The 23,809-nt window shown below is 37.9% G+C and overlaps 1 protein-coding gene across 2 annotated transcripts in view; it reads right to left on the bottom strand.

Moving 5' to 3' along the window:
* Positions 1–16,750: 16,750 nt before the first annotated feature.
* The window catches only part of cyfip2 (cytoplasmic FMR1 interacting protein 2), a 48,098-nt gene continuing 41,039 nt past the window's right edge, over positions 16,751–23,809 (bottom strand). Inside the window, exons 28-31 of one of the 2 annotated variants that reach the window (XM_080773189.1) lie at positions 22,813–23,051; positions 20,749–20,896; positions 19,217–19,403; positions 16,751–18,177 (exon numbers count right to left, since the gene is read on the bottom strand). In XM_080773189.1, the coding sequence (XP_080629315.1) occupies positions 19,236–19,403; positions 20,749–20,896; positions 22,813–23,051 (555 nt within the window). In that variant the 3' untranslated portion in view covers positions 16,751–18,177; positions 19,217–19,235. Of the gene's footprint in view, positions 19,404–20,748; positions 20,897–22,812; positions 23,052–23,809 lie in introns of both variants that reach the window. The other variant, XM_080773188.1, reaches the window with a different exon arrangement.

Here is a 23,809-nt window from a genome sequence, read left to right as displayed (position 1 = left end):
AATCCTCAAAAATGATGAAAAACTGCGCGCTATAGTATGCCGTACGATATGGGCTATAGCCCACGGTCCAAAATGATGAGAAACGAGGCTAACTTTTTTTTCCAAAATTTCAAAAAACATGGGCTATAACCCATCGTTTTTGTCATTTCGTCATTTTTTTCAAATCCTCAAAAATGATGAAAAACGGCGCGCTATAGTATGCCGTACGATATGGGCTATAGCCCATGGTCCAAAATGATGAGAAACGAGGCTAACTTTTTTTTTCAAAATTTCAAAAAACATGGGCTATAACCCATCGTTTTTGTCATTTCGTCATTTTTTTCAAATCCTCAAAAATGATGAAAAACTGCGCGCTATAGTATGCCGTACGATATGGGCTATAGCCCACGGTCCAAAATGATGAGAAACGAGGCTAACTTTTTTTTTCAAAATTTCAAAAAACATGGGCTATAACCCATCGTTTTTGTCATTTCGTCATTTTTTTCAAATCCTCAAAAATTATGAAAAACGGCGCGCTATAGTATGCCGTACGATATGGGCTATAGCCCACAGTCCAAAATGATGAGAAACGAGGCTAACTTTTTTTATCAAAATTTCAAAAAACATGGGCTATAACCCATCGTTTTTGTCATTTCGTCATTTTTTTCAAATCCTCAAAAATGATGAAAAACTGCGCGCTATAGTATGCCGTACGATATGGGCTATTGCCCACGGTCCAAAATGATGAGAAACGAGGCTAACTTTTTTTCCCAAAATTTCAAAAAACATGGGCTATAACCCATCGTTTTTGTCATTTCGTAATTTTTTTCAAATCCTCAAAAATGATGAAAAACTGCGCGCTATAGTATGCCGTACGATATGGGCTATAGCCCACGGTCCAAAATGATGAGAAACGAGGCTAACTTTTTTTTCCAAAATTTCAAAAAACATGGGCTATAACCCATCGTTTTTGTCATTTCGTCATTTTTTTCAAATCCTCAAAAATGATGAAAAACGGCGCGCTATAGTATGCCGTACGATATGGGCTATAGCCCATGGTCCAAAATGATGAGAAACGAGGCTAACTTTTTTTTTCAAAATTTCAAAAAACATGGGCTATAACCCATCGTTTTTGTCATTTCGTCATTTTTTTCAAATCCTCAAAAATGATGAAAAACTGCGCGCTATAGTATGCCGTACGATATGGGCTATAGCCCACGGTCCAAAATGATGAGAAACGAGGCTAACTTTTTTTTTCAAAATTTCAAAAAACATGGGCTATAACCCATCGTTTTTGTCATTTCGTCATTTTTTTCAAATCCTCAAAAATTATGAAAAACGGCGCGCTATAGTATGCCGTACGATATGGGCTATAGCCCACGGTCCAAAATGATGAGAAACGAGGCTAACTTTTTTTTCAAAATTTCAAAAAACATGGGCTATAACCCATCGTTTTTGTCATTTCGTCATTTTTTTCAAATCCTCAAAAATGATGAAAAACTGCGCGCTATAGTATGCCGTACGATATGGGCTATAGCCCACAGTCCAAAATGATGAGAAACGAGGCTAACTTTTTTTATCAAAATTTCAAAAAACATGGGCTATAACCCATCGTTTTTGTCATTTCGTCATTTTTTTCAAATCCTCAAAAATGATGAAAAACTGCGCGCTATAGTATGCCGTACGATATGGGCTATAGCCCACAGTCCAAAATGATGAGAAACGAGGCTAACTTTTTTTATCAAAATTTCAAAAAACATGGGCTATAACCCATCGTTTTTGTCATTTCGTCATTTTTTTCAAATCCTCAAAAATGATGAAAAACGGCGCGCTATAGTATGCCGTACGATATGGGCTATAGCCCACGGTCCAAAATGATGAGAAACGAGGCTAACGTTTTTTTTCAAATTTTCAAAAATTATGGGCTATAACCCATCGTTTTTGTCATTTCGTCATTTTTTTCAAATCCTCAAAAATGATGAAAAACTGCGCGCTATAGTATGCCGTACGATATGGGCTATAGCCCATGGTCCAAAATGATGAGAAACGAGGCTAACTTTTTTTTTCAAAATTTCAAAAAACATGGGCTATAACCCATCGTTTTTGTCATTTCGTCATTTTTTTCAAATCCTCAAAAATGATGAAAAACGGCGTGCTATAGTATGCCGTACGATATGGGCTATAGCCCATGGTCCAAAATGATGAGAAACGAGTCTAACTTTTTTTTCCAAAATTTCAAAAAACATGGGCTATAACCCATCGTTTTTGTCATTTCGTCATTTTTTTCAAATCCTCAAAAATGATGAAAAACGGCGCGCTATAGTATGCCGTACGATATGGGCTATAGCCCATGGTCCAAAATGATGAGAAACGAGGCTAACTTTTTTTTTCAAAATTTCAAAAAACATGGGCTATAACCCATCGTTTTTGTCATTTCGTCATTTTTTTCAAATCCTCAAAAATGATGAAAAACTGCGCGCTATAGTATGCCGTACGATATGGGCTATAGCCCACGGTCCAAAATGATGAGAAACGAGGCTAACTTTTTTTTTCAAAATTTCAAAAAACATGGGCTATAACCCATCGTTTTTGTCATTTCGTCATTTTTTTCAAATCCTCAAAAATTATGAAAAACGGCGCGCTATAGTATGCCGTACGATATGGGCTATAGCCCACAGTCCAAAATGATGAGAAACGAGGCTAACTTTTTTTATCAAAATTTCAAAAAACATGGGCTATAACCCATCGTTTTTGTCATTTCGTCATTTTTTTCAAATCCTCAAAAATGATGAAAAACTGCGCGCTATAGTATGCCGTACGATATGGGCTATTGCCCACGGTCCAAAATGATGAGAAACGAGGCTAACTTTTTTTCCCAAAATTTCAAAAAACATGGGCTATAACCCATCGTTTTTGTCATTTCGTAATTTTTTTCAAATCCTCAAAAATGATGAAAAACTGCGCGCTATAGTATGCCGTACGATATGGGCTATAGCCCACGGTCCAAAATGATGAGAAACGAGGCTAACTTTTTTTTCCAAAATTTCAAAAAACATGGGCTATAACCCATCGTTTTTGTCATTTCGTCATTTTTTTCAAATCCTCAAAAATGATGAAAAACGGCGCGCTATAGTATGCCGTACGATATGGGCTATAGCCCATGGTCCAAAATGATGAGAAACGAGGCTAACTTTTTTTTTCAAAATTTCAAAAAACATGGGCTATAACCCATCGTTTTTGTCATTTCGTCATTTTTTTCAAATCCTCAAAAATGATGAAAAACTGCGCGCTATAGTATGCCGTACGATATGGGCTATAGCCCACGGTCCAAAATGATGAGAAACGAGGCTAACTTTTTTTTTCAAAATTTCAAAAAACATGGGCTATAACCCATCGTTTTTGTCATTTCGTCATTTTTTTCAAATCCTCAAAAATTATGAAAAACGGCGCGCTATAGTATGCCGTACGATATGGGCTATAGCCCACGGTCCAAAATGATGAGAAACGAGGCTAACTTTTTTTTCAAAATTTCAAAAAACATGGGCTATAACCCATCGTTTTTGTCATTTCGTCATTTTTTTCAAATCCTCAAAAATGATGAAAAACTGCGCGCTATAGTATGCCGTACGATATGGGCTATAGCCCACAGTCCAAAATGATGAGAAACGAGGCTAACTTTTTTTATCAAAATTTCAAAAAACATGGGCTATAACCCATCGTTTTTGTCATTTCGTCATTTTTTTCAAATCCTCAAAAATGATGAAAAACTGCGCGCTATAGTATGCCGTACGATATGGGCTATAGCCCACAGTCCAAAATGATGAGAAACGAGGCTAACTTTTTTTATCAAAATTTCAAAAAACATGGGCTATAACCCATCGTTTTTGTCATTTCGTCATTTTTTTCAAATCCTCAAAAATGATGAAAAACGGCGCGCTATAGTATGCCGTACGATATGGGCTATAGCCCACGGTCCAAAATGATGAGAAACGAGGCTAACGTTTTTTTTCAAATTTTCAAAAATTATGGGCTATAACCCATCGTTTTTGTCATTTCGTCATTTTTTTCAAATCCTCAAAAATGATGAAAAACTGCGCGCTATAGTATGCCGTACGATATGGGCTATAGCCCATGGTCCAAAATGATGAGAAACGAGGCTAACTTTTTTTTTCAAAATTTCAAAAAACATGGGCTATAACCCATCGTTTTTGTCATTTCGTCATTTTTTTCAAATCCTCAAAAATGATGAAAAACGGCGTGCTATAGTATGCCGTACGATATGGGCTATAGCCCATGGTCCAAAATGATGAGAAACGAGGATAACTTTTTTTTTCAAAATTTCAAAAACATGGGCTATAACCCATCGTTTTTTTCATTTTTTTCAAATCCTCAAAAATGATGAAAAACGGCGTGCTATAGTATGCCGTACGATATGGGCTATAGCCCATGGTCCAAAATGATGAGAAACCAGGATAACTTTTTTTTTCAAAATTTCAAAAACATGGGCTATAACCCATCGTTTTTTTCATTTTTTCATTTTTTTCAAATCCTCAAAAATGATGAAAAACGGCGTGCTATAGTATGCCGTACGATATGGGCTATAGCCCATGGTCCAAAATGATGAGAAACGAGGATAACTTTTTTTTTCAAAATTTCAAAAACATGGGCTATAACCCATCGTTTTTGTCATTTTTTCATTTTTTTCAAATCCTCAAAAATGATGAAAAACGGCGTGCTATAGTATGCCGTACGATATGGGCTATAGCCCATGGTCCAAAATGATGAGAAACCAGGATAACTTTTTTTTTCAAAATTTCAAAAACATGGGCTATAACCCATCGTTTTTTTCATTTTTTCATTTTTTTCAAATCCTCAAAAATGATGAAAAACGGCGTGCTATAGTATGCCGTACGATATGGGCTATAGCCCACGGTCCAAAATGATGAGAAACGAGGCTAACTTTTTTTTTCAAAATTTCAAAAAACATGGGCTATAACCCATCGTTTTTGTCATTTCGTCATTTTTTTCAAATCCTCAAAAATTATGAAAAACGGCGCGCTATAGTATGCCGTACGATATGGGCTATAGCCCACAGTCCAAAATGATGAGAAACGAGGCTAACTTTTTTTATCAAAATTTCAAAAAACATGGGCTATAACCCATCGTTTTTGTCATTTCGTCATTTTTTTCAAATCCTCAAAAATGATGAAAAACTGCGCGCTATAGTATGCCGTACGATATGGGCTATTGCCCACGGTCCAAAATGATGAGAAACGAGGCTAACTTTTTTTCCCAAAATTTCAAAAAACATGGGCTATAACCCATCGTTTTTGTCATTTCGTAATTTTTTTCAAATCCTCAAAAATGATGAAAAACTGCGCGCTATAGTATGCCGTACGATATGGGCTATAGCCCACGGTCCAAAATGATGAGAAACGAGGCTAACTTTTTTTTCCAAAATTTCAAAAAACATGGGCTATAACCCATCGTTTTTGTCATTTCGTCATTTTTTTCAAATCCTCAAAAATGATGAAAAACGGCGCGCTATAGTATGCCGTACGATATGGGCTATAGCCCATGGTCCAAAATGATGAGAAACGAGGCTAACTTTTTTTTTCAAAATTTCAAAAAACATGGGCTATAACCCATCGTTTTTGTCATTTCGTCATTTTTTTCAAATCCTCAAAAATGATGAAAAACTGCGCGCTATAGTATGCCGTACGATATGGGCTATAGCCCACGGTCCAAAATGATGAGAAACGAGGCTAACTTTTTTTTTCAAAATTTCAAAAAACATGGGCTATAACCCATCGTTTTTGTCATTTCGTCATTTTTTTCAAATCCTCAAAAATTATGAAAAACGGCGCGCTATAGTATGCCGTACGATATGGGCTATAGCCCACGGTCCAAAATGATGAGAAACGAGGCTAACTTTTTTTTCAAAATTTCAAAAAACATGGGCTATAACCCATCGTTTTTGTCATTTCGTCATTTTTTTCAAATCCTCAAAAATGATGAAAAACTGCGCGCTATAGTATGCCGTACGATATGGGCTATAGCCCACAGTCCAAAATGATGAGAAACGAGGCTAACTTTTTTTATCAAAATTTCAAAAAACATGGGCTATAACCCATCGTTTTTGTCATTTCGTCATTTTTTTCAAATCCTCAAAAATGATGAAAAACTGCGCGCTATAGTATGCCGTACGATATGGGCTATAGCCCACAGTCCAAAATGATGAGAAACGAGGCTAACTTTTTTTATCAAAATTTCAAAAAACATGGGCTATAACCCATCGTTTTTGTCATTTCGTCATTTTTTTCAAATCCTCAAAAATGATGAAAAACGGCGCGCTATAGTATGCCGTACGATATGGGCTATAGCCCACGGTCCAAAATGATGAGAAACGAGGCTAACGTTTTTTTTCAAATTTTCAAAAATTATGGGCTATAACCCATCGTTTTTGTCATTTCGTCATTTTTTTCAAATCCTCAAAAATGATGAAAAACTGCGCGCTATAGTATGCCGTACGATATGGGCTATAGCCCATGGTCCAAAATGATGAGAAACGAGGCTAACTTTTTTTTTCAAAATTTCAAAAAACATGGGCTATAACCCATCGTTTTTGTCATTTCGTCATTTTTTTCAAATCCTCAAAAATGATGAAAAACGGCGTGCTATAGTATGCCGTACGATATGGGCTATAGCCCATGGTCCAAAATGATGAGAAACGAGGATAACTTTTTTTTTCAAAATTTCAAAAACATGGGCTATAACCCATCGTTTTTTTCATTTTTTTCAAATCCTCAAAAATGATGAAAAACGGCGTGCTATAGTATGCCGTACGATATGGGCTATAGCCCATGGTCCAAAATGATGAGAAACCAGGATAACTTTTTTTTTCAAAATTTCAAAAACATGGGCTATAACCCATCGTTTTTTTCATTTTTTCATTTTTTTCAAATCCTCAAAAATGATGAAAAACGGCGTGCTATAGTATGCCGTACGATATGGGCTATAGCCCATGGTCCAAAATGATGAGAAACGAGGATAACTTTTTTTTTCAAAATTTCAAAAACATGGGCTATAACCCATCGTTTTTGTCATTTTTTCATTTTTTTCAAATCCTCAAAAATGATGAAAAACGGCGTGCTATAGTATGCCGTACGATATGGGCTATAGCCCATGGTCCAAAATGATGAGAAACCAGGATAACTTTTTTTTTCAAAATTTCAAAAACATGGGCTATAACCCATCGTTTTTTTCATTTTTTCATTTTTTTCAAATCCTCAAAAATGATGAAAAACGGCGTGCTATAGTATGCCGTACGATATGGGCTATAGCCCATGGTCCAAAATGATGAGAAACGAGGATAACTTTTTTTTTCAAAATTTCAAAAACATGGGCTATAACCCATCGTTTTTGTCATTTTTTCATTTTTTTCAAATCCTAAAAAATGATGAAAAACGGCGTGCTATAGTATGCCGTACGATATGGGCTATAGCCCATGGTCCAAAATGATGAAAAACGAGGATTAAAAAAAAAAAAAAACGATGGGCTAAAAATAGACGTCTAAAACACGTCTAAAATAGACGTGTTTTAGACGTCTATTTTTAGACGTTTTCTGACGTCTATTTGCAGATGTTTTTCATCCCATTTTTAGACGCACGTCTAATAGCCGGCTATTGCTCAGTGGGATGGTCCAAAATGATGAGAAACGAGGATAACTTTATTTTTCAAAATTTCAAAAAAAAGGGCTATAACCCATCGTTTTTTTCATTTTTTCATTTTTTTCAAATCCTCAAAAATGATGAAAAACGGCGTGCTATAGTATGCCGTACGATATGGGCTATAGCCCATGGTCCAAAATGATGAGAAACGAGGATAACTTTTTTTTTCAAAATTTCAAAAACATGGGCTATAACCCATCGTTTTTTTCATTTTTTTCAAATCCTCAAAAATGATGAAAAACGGCGTGCTATAGTATGCCGTACGATATGGGCTATAGCCCATGGTCCAAAATGATGAGAAACCAGGATAACTTTTTTTTTCAAAATTTCAAAAACATGGGCTATAACCCATCGTTTTTTTCATTTTTTCATTTTTTTCAAATCCTCAAAAATGATGAAAAACGGCGTGCTATAGTATGCCGTACGATATGGGCTATAGCCCATGGTCCAAAATGATGAGAAACGAGGATAACTTTTTTTTTCAAAATTTCAAAAACATGTGCTATAACCCATCGTTTTTGTCATTTTTTAATTTTTTTCAAATCCTCAAAAATGATGAAAAACGGCGTGCTATAGTATGCCATACGATATGGGCTATAGCCCATGGTCCAAAATGATGAGAAACCAGGATAACTTTTTTTTTCAAAATTTCAAAAACATGGGCTATAACCCATCGTTTTTTTCATTTTTTCATTTTTTTCAAATCCTCAAAAATGATGAAAAACGGCGTGCTATAGTATGCCGTACGATATGGGCTATAGCCCATGGTCCAAAATGATGAGAAACGAGGATAACTTTTTTTTTCAAAATTTCAAAAACATGGGCTATAACCCATCGTTTTTGTCATTTTTTCATTTTTTTCAAATCCTCAAAAATGATGAAAAACGGCGTGCTATAGTATGCCGTACGATATGGGCTATAGCCCATGGTCCAAAATGATGAAAAACGAGGATTAAAAAAAAACAAAAACGATGGGCTAAAAATAGACGTCTAAAACACGTCTAAAATAGACGTGTTTTAGACGTCTATTTTTAGACGTTTTCTGACGTCTATTTGCAGATGTTTTTCATCCCATTTTTAGACGCACGTCTAATAGCCGGCTATTGCTCAGTGGGATGGTCCAAAATGATGAGAAACGAGGCTAACTTTTTTTTCCAAAATTTCAAAAAACATGGGCTATAACCCATCGTTTTTGTCATTTCGTCATTTTTTTCAAATCCTCAAAAATGATGAAAAACTGCGCGCTATAGTATGCCGTACGATATGGGCTATAGCCCACGGTCCAAAATGATGAGAAACGAGGCTAACTTTTTTTTCAAAATTTCAAAAAACATGGGCTATAACCCATCGTTTTTGTCATTTCGTCATTTTTTTCAATTCCTCAAAAATGATGAAAAACGGCGCGCTATAGTATGCCGTACGATATGGGCTATAGCCCACGGTCCAAAATGATGAGAAACGAGGCTAACTTTTTTTTTCAAAATTTCAAAAAACATGGGCTATAACCCATCGTTTTTGTCATTTCGTCATTTTTTTCAAATCCTCAAAAATGATGAAAAACGGCGCGCTATAGTATGCCGTACGATATGGGCTATAGCCCATGGTCCAAAATGATGAGAAACGAGGCTAACTTTTTTTTTCAAAATTTCAAAAAACATGGGCTATAACCCATCGTTTTTGTCATTTCGTCATTTTTTTCAAATCCTCAAAAATGATGAAAAACTGCGCGCTATAGTATGCCGTACGATATGGGCTATAGCCCACGGTCCAAAATGATGAGAAACGAGGCTAACTTTTTTTTTCAAAATTTCAATTTCGTCATTTTTTTCAAATCCTCAAAAATGATGAAAAACGGCGCGCTATAGTATGCCGTACGATATGGGCTATAGCCCACGGTCCAAAATGATGAGAAACGAGGCTAACTTTTTTTTTCAAAATTTCAAAAAACATGGGCTATAACCCATCGTTTTTGTCATTTCGTCATTTTTTTCAAATCCTCAAAAATGATGAAAAACAGCGCGCTATAGTATGCCGTACGATATGGGCTATAGCCCACGGTCCAAAATGATGAGAAACGAGGCTAACTTTTTTTTTCAAAATTTCAAAAAACATGGGCTATAACCCATCGTTTTTGTCATTTCGTAATTTTTTTCAAATCCTCAAAAATGATGAAAAACGGCGCGCAATAGTATGCCGTACGATATGGGCTATAGCCCATGGTCCAAAATGATGAGAAACGAGGCTAACTTTTTTTTTCAACATTTCAAAAAACATGGGCTATAACCCATCGTTTTTGTCATTTCGTCATTTTTTTCAAATCCTCAAAAATGATGAAAAACGGCGCGCAATAGTATGCCGTACGATATGGGCTATAGCCCATGGTCCAAAATGATGAGAAACGAGGCTAACTTTTTTTTTCAACATTTCAAAAAACATGGGCTATAACCCATCGTTTTTGTCATTTCGTCATTTTTTTCAAATCCTCAAAAATGATGAAAAACTGCGCGCTATAGTATGCAGTACGATATGGGCTATAGCCCATGGTCCAAAATGATGAGAAACGAGGCTAACTTTTTTTTTCAAAATTTCAAAAAACATGGGCTATAACCCATCGTTTTTGTCATTTCGTCTTTTTTTTCAAATCCTCAAAAATGATGAAAAACTGCGCGCTATAGTATGCCGTACGATATGGGCTATAGCCCACGGTCCAAAATGATGAGAAACGAGGCTAACTTTTTTTTCCAAAATTTCAAAAAACATGGGCTATAACCCATCGTTTTTGTCATTTCGTAATTTTTTTCAAATCCTCAAAAATGATGAAAAACTGCGCGCTATAGTATGCCGTACGATATGGGCTATAGCCCACGGTCCAAAATGATGAGAAACGAGGCTAACTTTTTTTTCCAAAATTTCAAAAAACATGGGCTATAACCCATCGTTTTTGTCATTTCGTATTTTTTTTCAAATCCTCAAAAATGATGAAAAACGGCGCGCTATAGTATGCCGTACGATATGGGCTATAGCCCATGGTCAAAAATGATGAGAAACGAGGCTAACTTTTTTTTTCAAAATTTCAAAAAACATGGGCTATAACCCATCGTTTTTGTCATTTCGTCATTTTTTTCAAATCCTCAAAAATGATGAAAAACTGCGCGCTATAGTATGCCGTACGATATGGGCTATAGCCCACGGTCCAAAATGATGAGAAACGAGGCTAACTTATTTTTTCAAAATTTCAAAAAACATGGGCTATAACCCATCGTTTTTGTCATTTCGTCATTTTTTTCAAATCCTCAAAAATGATGAAAAACTGCGCGCTATAGTATGCCGTACGATATGGGCTATAGCCCACGGTCCAAAATGATGAGAAACGAGGCTAACTTTTTTTTCCAAAATTTCAAAAAACATGGGCTATAACCCATCGTTTTTGTCATTTCGTCATTTTTTTCAAATCCTCAAAAATGATGAAAAAAGGCGCGCTATAGTATGCCGTACGATATGGGCTATAGCCCACGGTCCAAAATGATGAGAAACGAGGCTAACTTTTTTTATCAAAATTTCAAAAAACATGGGCTATAACCCATCGTTTTTGTCATTTCGTCATTTTTTTCAAATCCTCAAAAATGATGAAAAACTGCGCGCTATAGTATGCCGTACGATATGGGCTATAGCCCACGGTCCAAAATGATGAGAAACGAGGCTAACTTTTTTTTCCAAAATTTCAAAAAACATGGGCTATAACCCATCGTTTTTGTCATTTCGTCATTTTTTTCAAATCCTCAAAAATGATGAAAAACGGCGCGCTATAGTATGCCGTACGATATGGGCTATAGCCCCATGGTCCAAAATGATGAGAAACGAGGCTAACTTTTTTTTTCAAAATTTCAAAAAACATGGGCTATAACCCATCGTTTTTGTCATTTCGTCATTTTTTTCAAATCCTCAAAATTGATGAAAAACTGCGCGCTATAGTATGCCGTACGATATGGGCTATAGCCCACGGTCCAAAATGATGAGAAACGAGGCTAACGTTTTTTTTCAAATTTTCAAAAATTATGGGCTATAACCCATCGTTTTTGTCATTTCGTCATTTTTTTCAAATCCTCAAAAATGATGAAAAACTGCGCGCTATAGTATGCCGTACGATATGGGCTATAGCCCATGGTCCAAAATGATGAGAAACGAGGCTAACTTTTTTTTTCAAAATTTCAAAAAACATGGGCTATAACCCATCGTTTTTGTCATTTCGTCATTTTTTTCAAATCCTCAAAATTGATGAAAAACTGCGCGCTATAGTATGCCGTACGATATGGGCTATAGCCCACGGTCCAAAATGATGAGAAACGAGGCTAACTTTTTTTTTCAAAATTTCAATTTCGTCATTTTTTTCAAATCCTCAAAAATGATGAAAAACGGCGCGCTATAGTATGCCGTACGATATGGGCTATAGCCCACGGTCCAAAATGATGAGAAACGAGGCTAACTTTTTTTTTCAAAATTTCAAAAAAACATGGGCTATAACCCATCGTTTTTGTCATTTCGTCATTTTTTTCAAATCCTCAAAAATGATGAAAAACGGCGCGCTATAGTATGCCGTACGATATGGGCTATAGCCCACGGTCCAAAATGATGAGAAACGAGGCTAACTTTTTTTTTCAAAATTTCAAAAAACATGGGCTATAACCCATCGTTTTTGTCATTTCGTCATTTTTTTCAAATCCTCAAAAATGATGAAAAACGGCGCGCAATAGTATGCCGTACGATATGGGCTATAGCCCATGGTCCAAAATGATGAGAAACGAGGCTAACTTTTTTTTTCAACATTTCAAAAAACATGGGCTATAACCCATCGTTTTTGTCATTTCGTCATTTTTTTCAAATCCTCAAAAATGATGAAAAACGGCGCGCTATAGTATGCCGTACGATATGGGCTATAGCCCATGGTCCAAAATGATGAGAAACGAGGCTAACTTTTTTTTTCAAAATTTCAAAAAACATGGGCTATAACCCATCGTTTTTGTCATTTCGTCATTTTTTTCAAATCCTCAAAAATTATGAAAAACTGCGCGCTATAGTATGCCGTACGATATGGGCTATAGCCCACGGTCCAAAATGATGAGAAACGAGGCTAACTTTTTTTTCCAAAATTTCAAAAAACATGGGCTATAACCCATCGTTTTTGTCATTTCGTAATTTTTTTCAAATCCTCAAAAATGATGAAAAACTGCGCGCTATAGTATGCCGTACGATATGGGCTATAGCCCACGGTCCAAAATGATGAGAAACGAGGCTAACTTTTTTTTTCAAAATTTCAAAAAACATGGGCTATAACCCATCGTTTTTGTCATTTCGTCATTTTTTTCAAATCCTCAAAAATGATGAAAAACGGCGCGCTATAGTATGCCGTACGATATGGGCTATAGCCCACGGTCCAAAATGATGAGAAACGAGGCTAACTTATTTTTTCAAAATTTCAAAAAACATGGGCTATAACCCATCGTTTTTGTCATTTCGTCATTTTTTTCAAATCCTCAAAAATGATGAAAAACGGCGCGCTATAGTATGCCGTACGATATGGGCTATAGCCCACGGTCCAAAATGATGAGAAACGAGGCTAACTTTTTTTTTCAAAATTTCAAAAAACATGGGCTATAACCCATCGTTTTTGTCATTTCGTCATTTTTTTCAAATCCTCAAAAATGATGAAAAACGGCGCGCAATAGTATGCCGTACGATATGGGCTATAGCCCATGGTCCAAAATGATGAGAAACGAGGCTAACTTTTTTTTTCAACATTTCAAAAAACATGGGCTATAACCCATCGTTTTTGTCATTTCGTCATTTTTTTCAAATCCTCAAAAATGATGAAAAACGGCGCGCTATAGTATGCCGTACGATATGGGCTATAGCCCATGGTCCAAAATGATGAGAAACGAGGCTAACTTTTTTTTTCAAAATTTCAAAAAACATGGGCTATAACCCATCGTTTTTGTCATTTCGTCATTTTTTTCAAATCCTCAAAAATTATGAAAAACTGCGCGCTATAGTATGCCGTACGATATGGGCTATATCCCACGGTCCAAAATGATGAGAAACGAGGCTAACTTTTTTTTCCAAAATTTCAAAAAACATGGGCTATAACCCATCGTTTTTGTCATTTCGTAATTTTTTTCAAATCCTCAAAAATGATGAAAAACTGCGCGCTATAGTATGCCGTACGATATGGGCTATAGCCCACGGTCCAAAATGATGAGAAACGAGGCTAACTTTTTTTTCCAAAATTTCAAAAAACATGGGCTATAACCCATCGTTTTTGTCATTTCGTAATTTTTTTAAAATCCTCAAAAATGATGAAAAACGGCGCGCTATAGTATGCCGTACGATATGGGCTATAGCCCATGGTCAAAAATGATGAGAAACGAGGCTAACTTTTTTTTTCAAAATTTCAAAAAACATGGGCTATAACCCATCGTTTTTGTCATTTCGTCATTTTTTTCAAATCCTCAAAAATGATGAAAAACTGCGCGCTATAGTATGCCGTACGATATGGGCTATAGCCCACGGTCCAAAATGATGAGAAACGAGGCTAACTTATTTTTTCAAAATTTCAAAAAACATGGGCTATAACCCATCATTTTTGTCATTTCGTCATTTTTTTCAAATCCTCAAAAATGATGAAAAACTGCGCGCTATAGTATGCCGTACGATATGGGCTATAGCCCACGGTCCAAAATGATGAGAAACGAGGCTAACTTTTTTTTCCAAAATTTCAAAAAACATGGGCTATAACCCATCGTTTTTGTCATTTCGTCATTTTTTTCAAATCCTCAAAATTGATGAAAAACTGCGCGCTATAGTATGCCGTACGATATGGGCTATAGCCCACGGTCCAAAATGATGAGAAACGAGGCTAACTTTTTTTATCAAAATTTCAAAAAACATGGGCTATAACCCATCGTTTTTGTCATTTCGTCATTTTTTTCAAATCCTCAAAAATGATGAAAAACTGCGCGCTATAGTATGCCGTACGATATGGGCTATAGCCCACGGTCCAAAATGATGAGAAACGAGGCTAACTTTTTTTTCCAAAATTTCAAAAATTATGGGCTATAACCCATCGTTTTTGTCATTTCGTCATTTTTTTCAAATCCTCAAAAATGATGAAAAACGGCGCGCTATAGTATGCCGTACGATATGGGCTATAGCCCCATGGTCCAAAATGATGAGAAACGAGGCTAACTTTTTTTTTCAAAATTTCAAAAAACATGGGCTATAACCCATCGTTTTTGTCATTTCGTCATTTTTTTCAAATCCTCAAAATTGATGAAAAACTGCGCGCTATAGTATGCCGTACGATATGGGCTATAGCCCATGGTCCAAAATGATGAGAAACGAGGCTAACTTTTTTTTTCAAAATTTCAAAAAACATGGGCTATAACCCATCGTTTTTGTAATTTCGTCATTTTTTTCAAATCCTCAAAATTGATGAAAAACTGCGCGCTATAGTATGCCGTACGATATGGGCTATAGCCCACGGTCCAAAATGATGAGAAACGAGGCTAACTTTTTGTTTCAAAATTTCAAAAAACATGGGCTATAACCCATCGTTTTTGTCATTTCGTCATTTTTTTCAAATCCTCAAAAATGATGAAAAACGGCGCGCTATAGTATGCCGTACGATATGGGCTATAGCCCATGGTCCAAAATGATGAGAAACGAGGATAACTCTAATTGTAGTAGTGGTGAAGATGTTGGCTTTCCACGTGGGAGACCAGGGTTCGATTCCCGGCTGTTACACTATCATACAAAAGAAGACCTCAACAGCGCTAAGAAAGATCTGATTAATATGATGCTGTGTTATTTAAACTTTACTAACTGAAGGCTAACGAACAAAAGATCACTTCAAAATTACCAGGAGACTTTGCCTGAGAGTGTCTGACTGATGGTGCAGTGGTCTAATCATCAGGGTTTCAGTACAGACATTCCATGTTCAAGGCCTGTTCCTCCTACAGCTCAATGCTGCAGTAATTTGAACTTTTTAAGGCTAGAATAAAAAATAGAAACTCAAAAGCACCCGGAGACATCTGCTGAATGCCCAAAGGTGCTGTGGCGTAATGGTGTGGAGCGCTTGGCCCGATGCCTCTGCTACAGTCAGTTGGCCGGTTCAAGTCCCATGTCATGACATCAAGGTGCTGGAGGACCATCGGGAGTTCCTCCTACAGCTCAATGCTGCAGTAATTTGAACCTTTCAAGGCTAGAATAAAAAATAAAAACTCAAAAGCACCCGGAGACATCTGCTGAATGCCCAAAGGTGCCGTGGCGTAATGGTGTGGAGCGCTTAATGCATTTTGGCCCATCATCTGACAGAATAGTCTGTGACTATATGAATTTGACAATGAAAAACTGCAAATTGCGGAAATTGCGGAAATTGCAAATTTGGGAAATTGGAAATTGCGGAAATTGAGGAAATTGAAAATTGCGGAAATTGAAAATTGTGGAAATTGAAAATTGCGGGAATTACTATAGCGCGCTGTTTTTCATCATTTTTGATGATTTGACAAAAATGAAAAAATGAAAAAAACAATGGGTTATAGCCCATGTTTTTTGAAATTTTGAAACAAAAAGTTATCCTCGTTTCTCATCATTTTGGACCATGGGCTATAGCCTATATCGTACGGCATACTATAGCGCGCCGTTTTTCATCATTTTTTATGATTTGACAAAAATGCAAAAAACATAAGAGTAACTGAAATTAATTGGACAGCCAACTAGTGTTGCACGAATCTTGCTCAAATTTAGAAATGAGATTGCATATAGGTGTCTGAATCTAGATCTCGATCTTGCAGCATTAACCTACATCAAATCATGAAAAGTAATTACATCCGTGGACTAATCTACACTCAGTACTAATCTACAGTCAGATGAAATCTGTAAAGTGTTCCACAAATAGCCTATGTGTAGAAATCCACTATCAGACAACAGAGAAACATGCAATAGTTTTAAGATTTTTTTTTGTTAGATATTTTTATTTCATGGAAATACAACATTTCAAATCCTTCACAGGACCATTATTGTTGTACATCTTATAGTCTTTTCTCTCTTTTTTTGTATTTCAAAACATGGTCACTCATACAACAATATAAACAAAACCTCATGTCACAAATGGAGTCATTGATGACAATAAATTACACTTGCCATGCTAAGGTTTGAAGATGATGCATTGGTACCTTCATTCTTATTTTATTATTTTCTTCTTCATTAGATTAACCCTTAAATGAACAATAAGTTGGACCTGTGTGGATAAATATAATAAAAGTACCACTGGAATTACAAAAGAAGCTTCATTCAAAAATGGAACAGATAAAGGTAGACAAAACCAAGTGGGTGTTTGTAAGTTTTCCCTCTAAAGATTTCACACAGTTTTGCTTAATAAAAACAAAAAATAAAATAAAAAATAGGGACTATTTTTTGCATATTTTGATAAGACTGCTAAATCTAAAGCAAAATTCCAACAATAGTAAATGCTGAATATATTTGTGGAAACATCCCTTGAGATGATATTTCTTTTTCCTAAAAAGGGATATAATTTCCCTTGGGGGAGATTTAAATGTACAGATTAATTTGCAGGTCTTCTTTCCAGACCAACTTCCATTCACACTCAAAACTGGGTAATCTAATACAGCATTGTCTTCATACAACCTAGAGGTATTTTCTAAAATGTTTGCTTCTTTGTTTTTACCCTAAACACATTTTGCGCAGATGAGGATGTGTCTTTAAAAATGGTAAACAATATCACTGTATTCATGTACAGAATATTAAAAATGAAAAAGTTTAACAAACTGACAAAAGAGAAGGAGAAAAAGAAAATAGTTGATGAGGTTTCCGGTCAGTAGACGAGGCAAGTATACATAGAGTAGGATGTAAATTAAATTATCAATAATTAAAAAAACAATAACAATTACAACACTCAAAACACTTAACTTCTTTGTGAAATTTACAGTGGGGGTGGTACCCAATCCAAGGCAAGAAAACCGGAAAGCAGGTAATAAAAAATAAATAAAAAATAAAAGCAAACCAATGAATGATGCCGTTACCTCATTCCATTGAAAGCGGGGGAGGTGTGCTGTGAGGTGAGAAGTACTGTAATGTACGGCATCACTAAGAAAATCTAGTTTTAAGTGGTTACGGGTCTGGGGTCATAACACAAAAAACAATGATGTCTGCAGCAGTACTTACAGCATAGTAGTACTTATCAGAACACAGCATGGGACGTAAACCATCAATCACTTTAGGCTACAATAATACTCGTACAAAATTAGTCGTTGAGTTAATCGGGTATATGTTTTCAACCCCGTTTAGTTCATCGATATCTCGACTGTTAATTGGATTTCGTCTGCCAGGATCGCTGGACAGCTTCAGAATGACCATGAGGACAAAATTAGGCATAGAGATTATAGTGTACTTAAGTCTGTTGGCATTTTGAATAAGTGGCAGACATGCATGAGTGTGAGTGACAGCCACACGGATAGGAAAAGTAAATACAAAAAAGAGAGAAAGAAAGAAAGAAAACAAAAGAAAGAAAAACGGGAAATGGTGTCAATATTACACTTTCACCATTGGTCTCATCCACGTCACAAGTTGCTAAGATTTTGGAGGGTTTAGAGCAGTGGTTCCCAAAGTGGGGTCCGGGGACCCCCAGGGGTCCTTGAGGGAGTTCCAGGGGTTACCCACCACCTGTAAATGATAGTTTGGAACCTTATGTAACTCTGAGAGTGTACAACTGGAACCAAATGGACCCGTTAGTCAGTCTAGTCTAGTCTAGTCTAGTCTAGCACGGGTCCATTTGGTTCCATTTGTACACTCTCAGAGTTACATTAACATTGATTTTACAATATAAATCGGGGGTCTCAGAGATAGAAATGCCATTAAATGGGGGTCTGTAGACTAATATGCATGTCAAACTGGGGGTCCTTGGAATTAAACGGGCTGAGAATCACTGCTAGAGCCGTCAAAATCTTCTCTTATGGAGGTCCATGGCATATTTTTTTTTTCAAATGGGGGTCCGCGGGCTCATCAGTGTCAATTTGGGGGTCCTTGACATGAAAAAGTTTGGGAACCACTGGTTTAGAGGGGTTCAAGAGCCACAAACAACAAGAGATGACAACGTCAAGTTGTAGCTTTTCTACCATACAGACAGTTCTTATGGCCGTTGTAGCTTCAAGCATTATTAGAGACAGCCACATTCTGGACCCCATCATGACAAATTTCCAAGGCCATTTGTCTTGGTATATATACTAATACTATACCATCAGAGTACATATAGTAGCTCTGAATGACGGACCGACCGACCAGTGAGAGGCAGAGTGTGGATCACAGCTATGGAGAGAGAGAGTGTGTGTGTGTGTGTGTGTGTGTGTGTGTGTGTGTGTGTGTGTGTGTGTGTGTGTGTGTGTGTGTGTGTGTGTGTGTGTGTGTGTGTGTGTGTGTATGTGCGTGTGTGTTTTAACCTGTGCAACGGGTGTGTCTTCAGCAAGTGGTGGCCAGGGACTGGTGTATAGGAGGCTGGAAGCAGCGGACATGCTCCACGGTGGAGCTGTCCGTCTCCACGGCCTTCATGTACTTGTTGAGGATGGCGAAGATCTCGTTGTTCAAGATCTGGTACTTCCTGATGCGATCCGCCATCTTCTTCAAGGGCTGTGGGTTACACGACAAAACAAGGAGAGAGAGGACAGACAGTGGTTTTCAACCAGTGTTCCTTCAAGGGGTCCCAACTTCCGGTTCCCCAGCTAAATGATGGAAAGTTGGTAACCAAATGGATGGACCCTTATAGATCTTTAAATGAAACCATTTGGTTTCAGTTTACACTCTCAAGAGTTCAATTATTGTTAAACATCTGCATTGGTTAATCTACAAGAAGTCTACACAATTAAAGAATGTACTAGCGCACTGAGCGCACTGTGAAATGCAAACCAATAGGCAAGTGCCCTCCAGTGCGGAATTTTCAAACGCGCCCAAATTGTTATTTTGATCAACATTTGCCTGTTCTTTCTCCTATGGTACCAACATCAAGACAAAATATTATATATTTTTTATACCGTATACATAACGGTAGCACAACACTGCTTGTGTATCCATATTTCAACTTTTTAAGTTTTCTTCCTTGCCAAAATGAAACGATTCCATGCCACCATTGACTGCGGTGCTGTGGCATCAGTGCCAAAAGAATGCACGAAAAAAGCCGCGAAGAAGACCCCGTGAACCAGCCCCTTGAACCGGAAGTAGTAATCAGTAAGCCATTTTCGTGCCAACGTGTGTTCCCTTCTCTATAGCACAGGTTCCCAGAGTTAAAACACTGTTAGTTTAACAGAGTTAAACGGTGATTTTACAATATATAAATTGGGGTCTCAGAGATAGAAATGCCATTAAATGGGGGTCCGTGTAGACTAATGCATGTCAAACTGGGGGTCCTTGAAATTAAACTGGTTGAGAATCACTGCTAGGGCCGTAAGAATCCTCTCTTATGGGGGTCCCAGGCATATATTTTAAAATGGGGGTCCGCAGGCTAATTAGTGTCATTTTGGGGGTCCTTGGTACGAAAAAGTTTGGGAACCACTGCTCTATAGCATCAGAAATGCTATTATGCTAACTGGGAGGTCACACTAATTTGTTATTGAGCTCCTAACATCGTCCCTCACCTCTCATATCACCTCAATCTGAGTAAATTCTGAGAAAACGCAGCTAAGATCGCGTGTGACTCAAAAATAGCAGATCCAGTGTCGGGAGCTGGACGCCTTATAACTCTATGGGAGAAGCATGTGCAGCGATAGTGCTGGCGGTGCGCCTGAACACACGCACGTTCATTCATTCACTGGGTGCGCAAATGCAAAAGGTGTCGTTCTTGACACCTTTTGATTTGGTGAAGCGCCAGGGCCCTCAGAGGGGTTGATAAATATTTAAGAAATGCAAAATATTAACACTTACTTTAAAATACAAATAAACCTAACGTGAAAAAAAGAATAGAAATCCATTAGAAACCCACCACATTCTTGATGATCTCATCTTTGCCGTCCTGTCTTTGCACCTTGAGCAGGTGATAGCAGAAGTCAAAGAGGTCGAAGCGGCGCTGCTGGCCCAGCAGAACGATGATGGAGCAGCCGGCCCAGTTCAGGCCATCACCGAAGCACTGTCTGGAAGGACAGAAACAACACATACACAGTTCAGGACATCACCAAAGCACTGTCTGGAAGGACAGAAACAACACATACACAGTTCAGGACATCACCGAAGCACTGTCTGGAAGGACAGGAACAACACATACACAGTTCAGGACATCACTGAAGCACTGTCTGGAAGGACAGAAACAACACATACACAGTTCAGGACATCACTGAAGCACTGTCTGGAAGGACAGAAACAACACATACACAGTTCAGGACATCACTGAAGCACTGTCTGGAAGGACAGAAACAACACATACACAGTTCAGGACATCACTGAAGCACTGTCTGGAAGGACAGAAACAACACATACACAGTTCAGGACATCACTGAAGCAGAAGCACTGTCTGGAAGGACAGAAACAACACATACACAGTTCAGGACATCACCGAAGCACTGTCTGGAAGGACAGAAACAACACATACACAGTTCAGGACATCACCGAAGCACTGTCTGGAAGGACAGAAACAACACATACACAGTTCAGGACATCACCGAAGCACTGTCTGGAAGGACAGGAACAACACATACACAGTTCAGGACATCACTGAAGCACTGTCTGGAAGGACAGGAACAACACATACACAGTTCAGGACATCACTGAAGCACTGTCTGGAAGGACAGGAACAACACATACACTGAGTACACAGTTCAGGTCATCACCGAAGCACTCAAGAGTTACATTAGTATTGATTTTACAATATAAATCGGGGGTCCCAGAGATAGAAATGCCATTAAATGGGGGTCCGTAGCCTAATGCATGTCAAACTGGGGGTCCTTGAAATTGAACGGGTTGAGAATCACTGCTAGAGCCGTAAAAATCTTCTCTTATGGGTGTCCCTGGCATATCTTTTCAAATGGGGGTCCGAAGGCTACTTTGGGGGTCCTTGACATGAAATAGTTTGGGAACCACTGATGTAGACGATGCATGCAGATTGACATGAATACAGAATGTGTGTGCAGTGCACGGTGCACACACATTCACCCATAACACATATATAATAGCGCAGGGTTCCCCAATACATTTTCCTCAAGGGCCATATTTTGACTAGGGCTGGGGGCCGAGTCCACGCACGTGAAAAATTGGGGTTTTTATTTTTTGTAGATGTAGAACTGTGGTTCTCAACCAGTGGCCCGGTGACCACCAGTGATCCTTGAGGGGGATCCAGTTGGTCCCCAGCTAAATAATGTAGAGTTGGTAACCAAATGGACCCTTATAGATCTTTAACTCTTGAGAGGGTAAAATTAATTCATTTTCATGGCAAGACCCCATTTGAAAATATAATGGCAGGGCTCTAATAATAATGATAATAATAATAAAACTTATTTGTATAGCACCTTTCATGACATGAAATGCAGCTCAAAGTGCTTTACAGAGCAATGGAGAAAGAAAGAAAAGAAAAGCAAGGCATAAAACATAAAAAATAATAGCAGTAATGCAATACAGTGAGGACATGAATAACAAACATTTTAAAAGATCAATTAAAAGCAAGAGTGTAGAAGTGGGTCTTGAGCTGTGCTTTAAAAATGTCTACAGAGGCTGCCTCATGTCGAAAGTACAGTGGGAGCAGTGATTATATCTGGGACCTCAATTTATTATAACTTGTATTTATTTTATATCGTAAAATCAATGTCAACTCAACTCTGAGAGAGTACAAATGGACCATGGACCATAACAGGTCCATTTGGTTCCATTTGTACACTCTCTGAGTGCCAAAAACCCTTGAATATGATTAAGGATTACTGTCATTATGGTAATCTCACACTTCAGGTCTTTCATTAGACCTAAGACCAGGGGCCACAAGGGGGGTACCTCGTAGGCTGCAAATGGCCCGCGGGCCACCTATTGGGGAACCCTGTAATAGCGTATATAAATGGTAACTCACTCTGCCGTGAACTCGTGCGTGCCGACAGGGATGCAGTAGACAAACTGCATGGCGCTCCACAGGCGGTGGAACTCCATGCACTCGTCCACGTGCATGACGCCATTGGTGGGCGGGGGCCCACGCCACACGGCGTCCTGCAGAAAGCTGCGGATGCGCGTCAGGATGACCTCGAACATGGAGAGGCCGCAACACAGGCGCTCTTTGGTCAGCAGGTCCCCCTCGCGGGCGATGGCGATTTGCTGAGGGATGGCCGGCCGTGGGTTTTGCCAGAAGAAAGAGAAGAGAGGACACAATTATACGTAGATCAAAGAATATAATGTTTCCACTTTCCAGTATTGATTATTTTCTTGTGAATTACTTTTTCGATTAATTTAAATAATGTTTTTGTTAAATCAACATTCAACACAAAACATTGTTCATGGCAGGCTGTACCTTTGCCGCTCGACTGAGGCCTACTGTAGGCAAAGGCCTACAGTAGGCCTCAGTCGAGCGGCTTTTTGTGTATTATTTGCTATGTAGCCTATATATTTTGCCATATTCAAGACTGACAGACAGTGTATCAGACAGAGACAGGAGAATACTCTCTGTGTCCTGCGTGTCTGGAAGGTGTTGGGTCTTTTCACACTCTAGTTAGTGTGAAACGTCTCGGCTAGGTGCCTGTATGGCTGCATGCAATTCAATTCAATTCAAAGGGCTTTATTGGCATGAGAAAAAATATGTTTACATTTCCAAAGCAGAAAGAACAATACAACAATACAGCAATACAATAAAAACAAAAATTATGTACTTTGAAGGTCAGAATCTTCAATAGATCAACTTCTGTGTACCAAGATCACTCGATGCAGGTATAGTGCAGGAATATACACAATGATTAGTCTTTAGGGTGGTTATGTTCCATTTGATATCCTTCTCCTATCACAGCAACTCACAAATCTTGCTGCTGTGTTTGCACATTGTTGTACTTCGCCCAGCAGATATGTGAGTTTTTTGTCATTGG

Source organism: Protomyctophum bolini, assembly GCF_963924005.1.
Source record: "Protomyctophum bolini genome assembly, chromosome: 10".
NCBI lineage: Eukaryota > Metazoa > Chordata > Actinopteri > Myctophiformes > Myctophidae > Protomyctophum > Protomyctophum bolini.
This window is presented reverse-complemented; position numbering and strand designations above follow the sequence as displayed.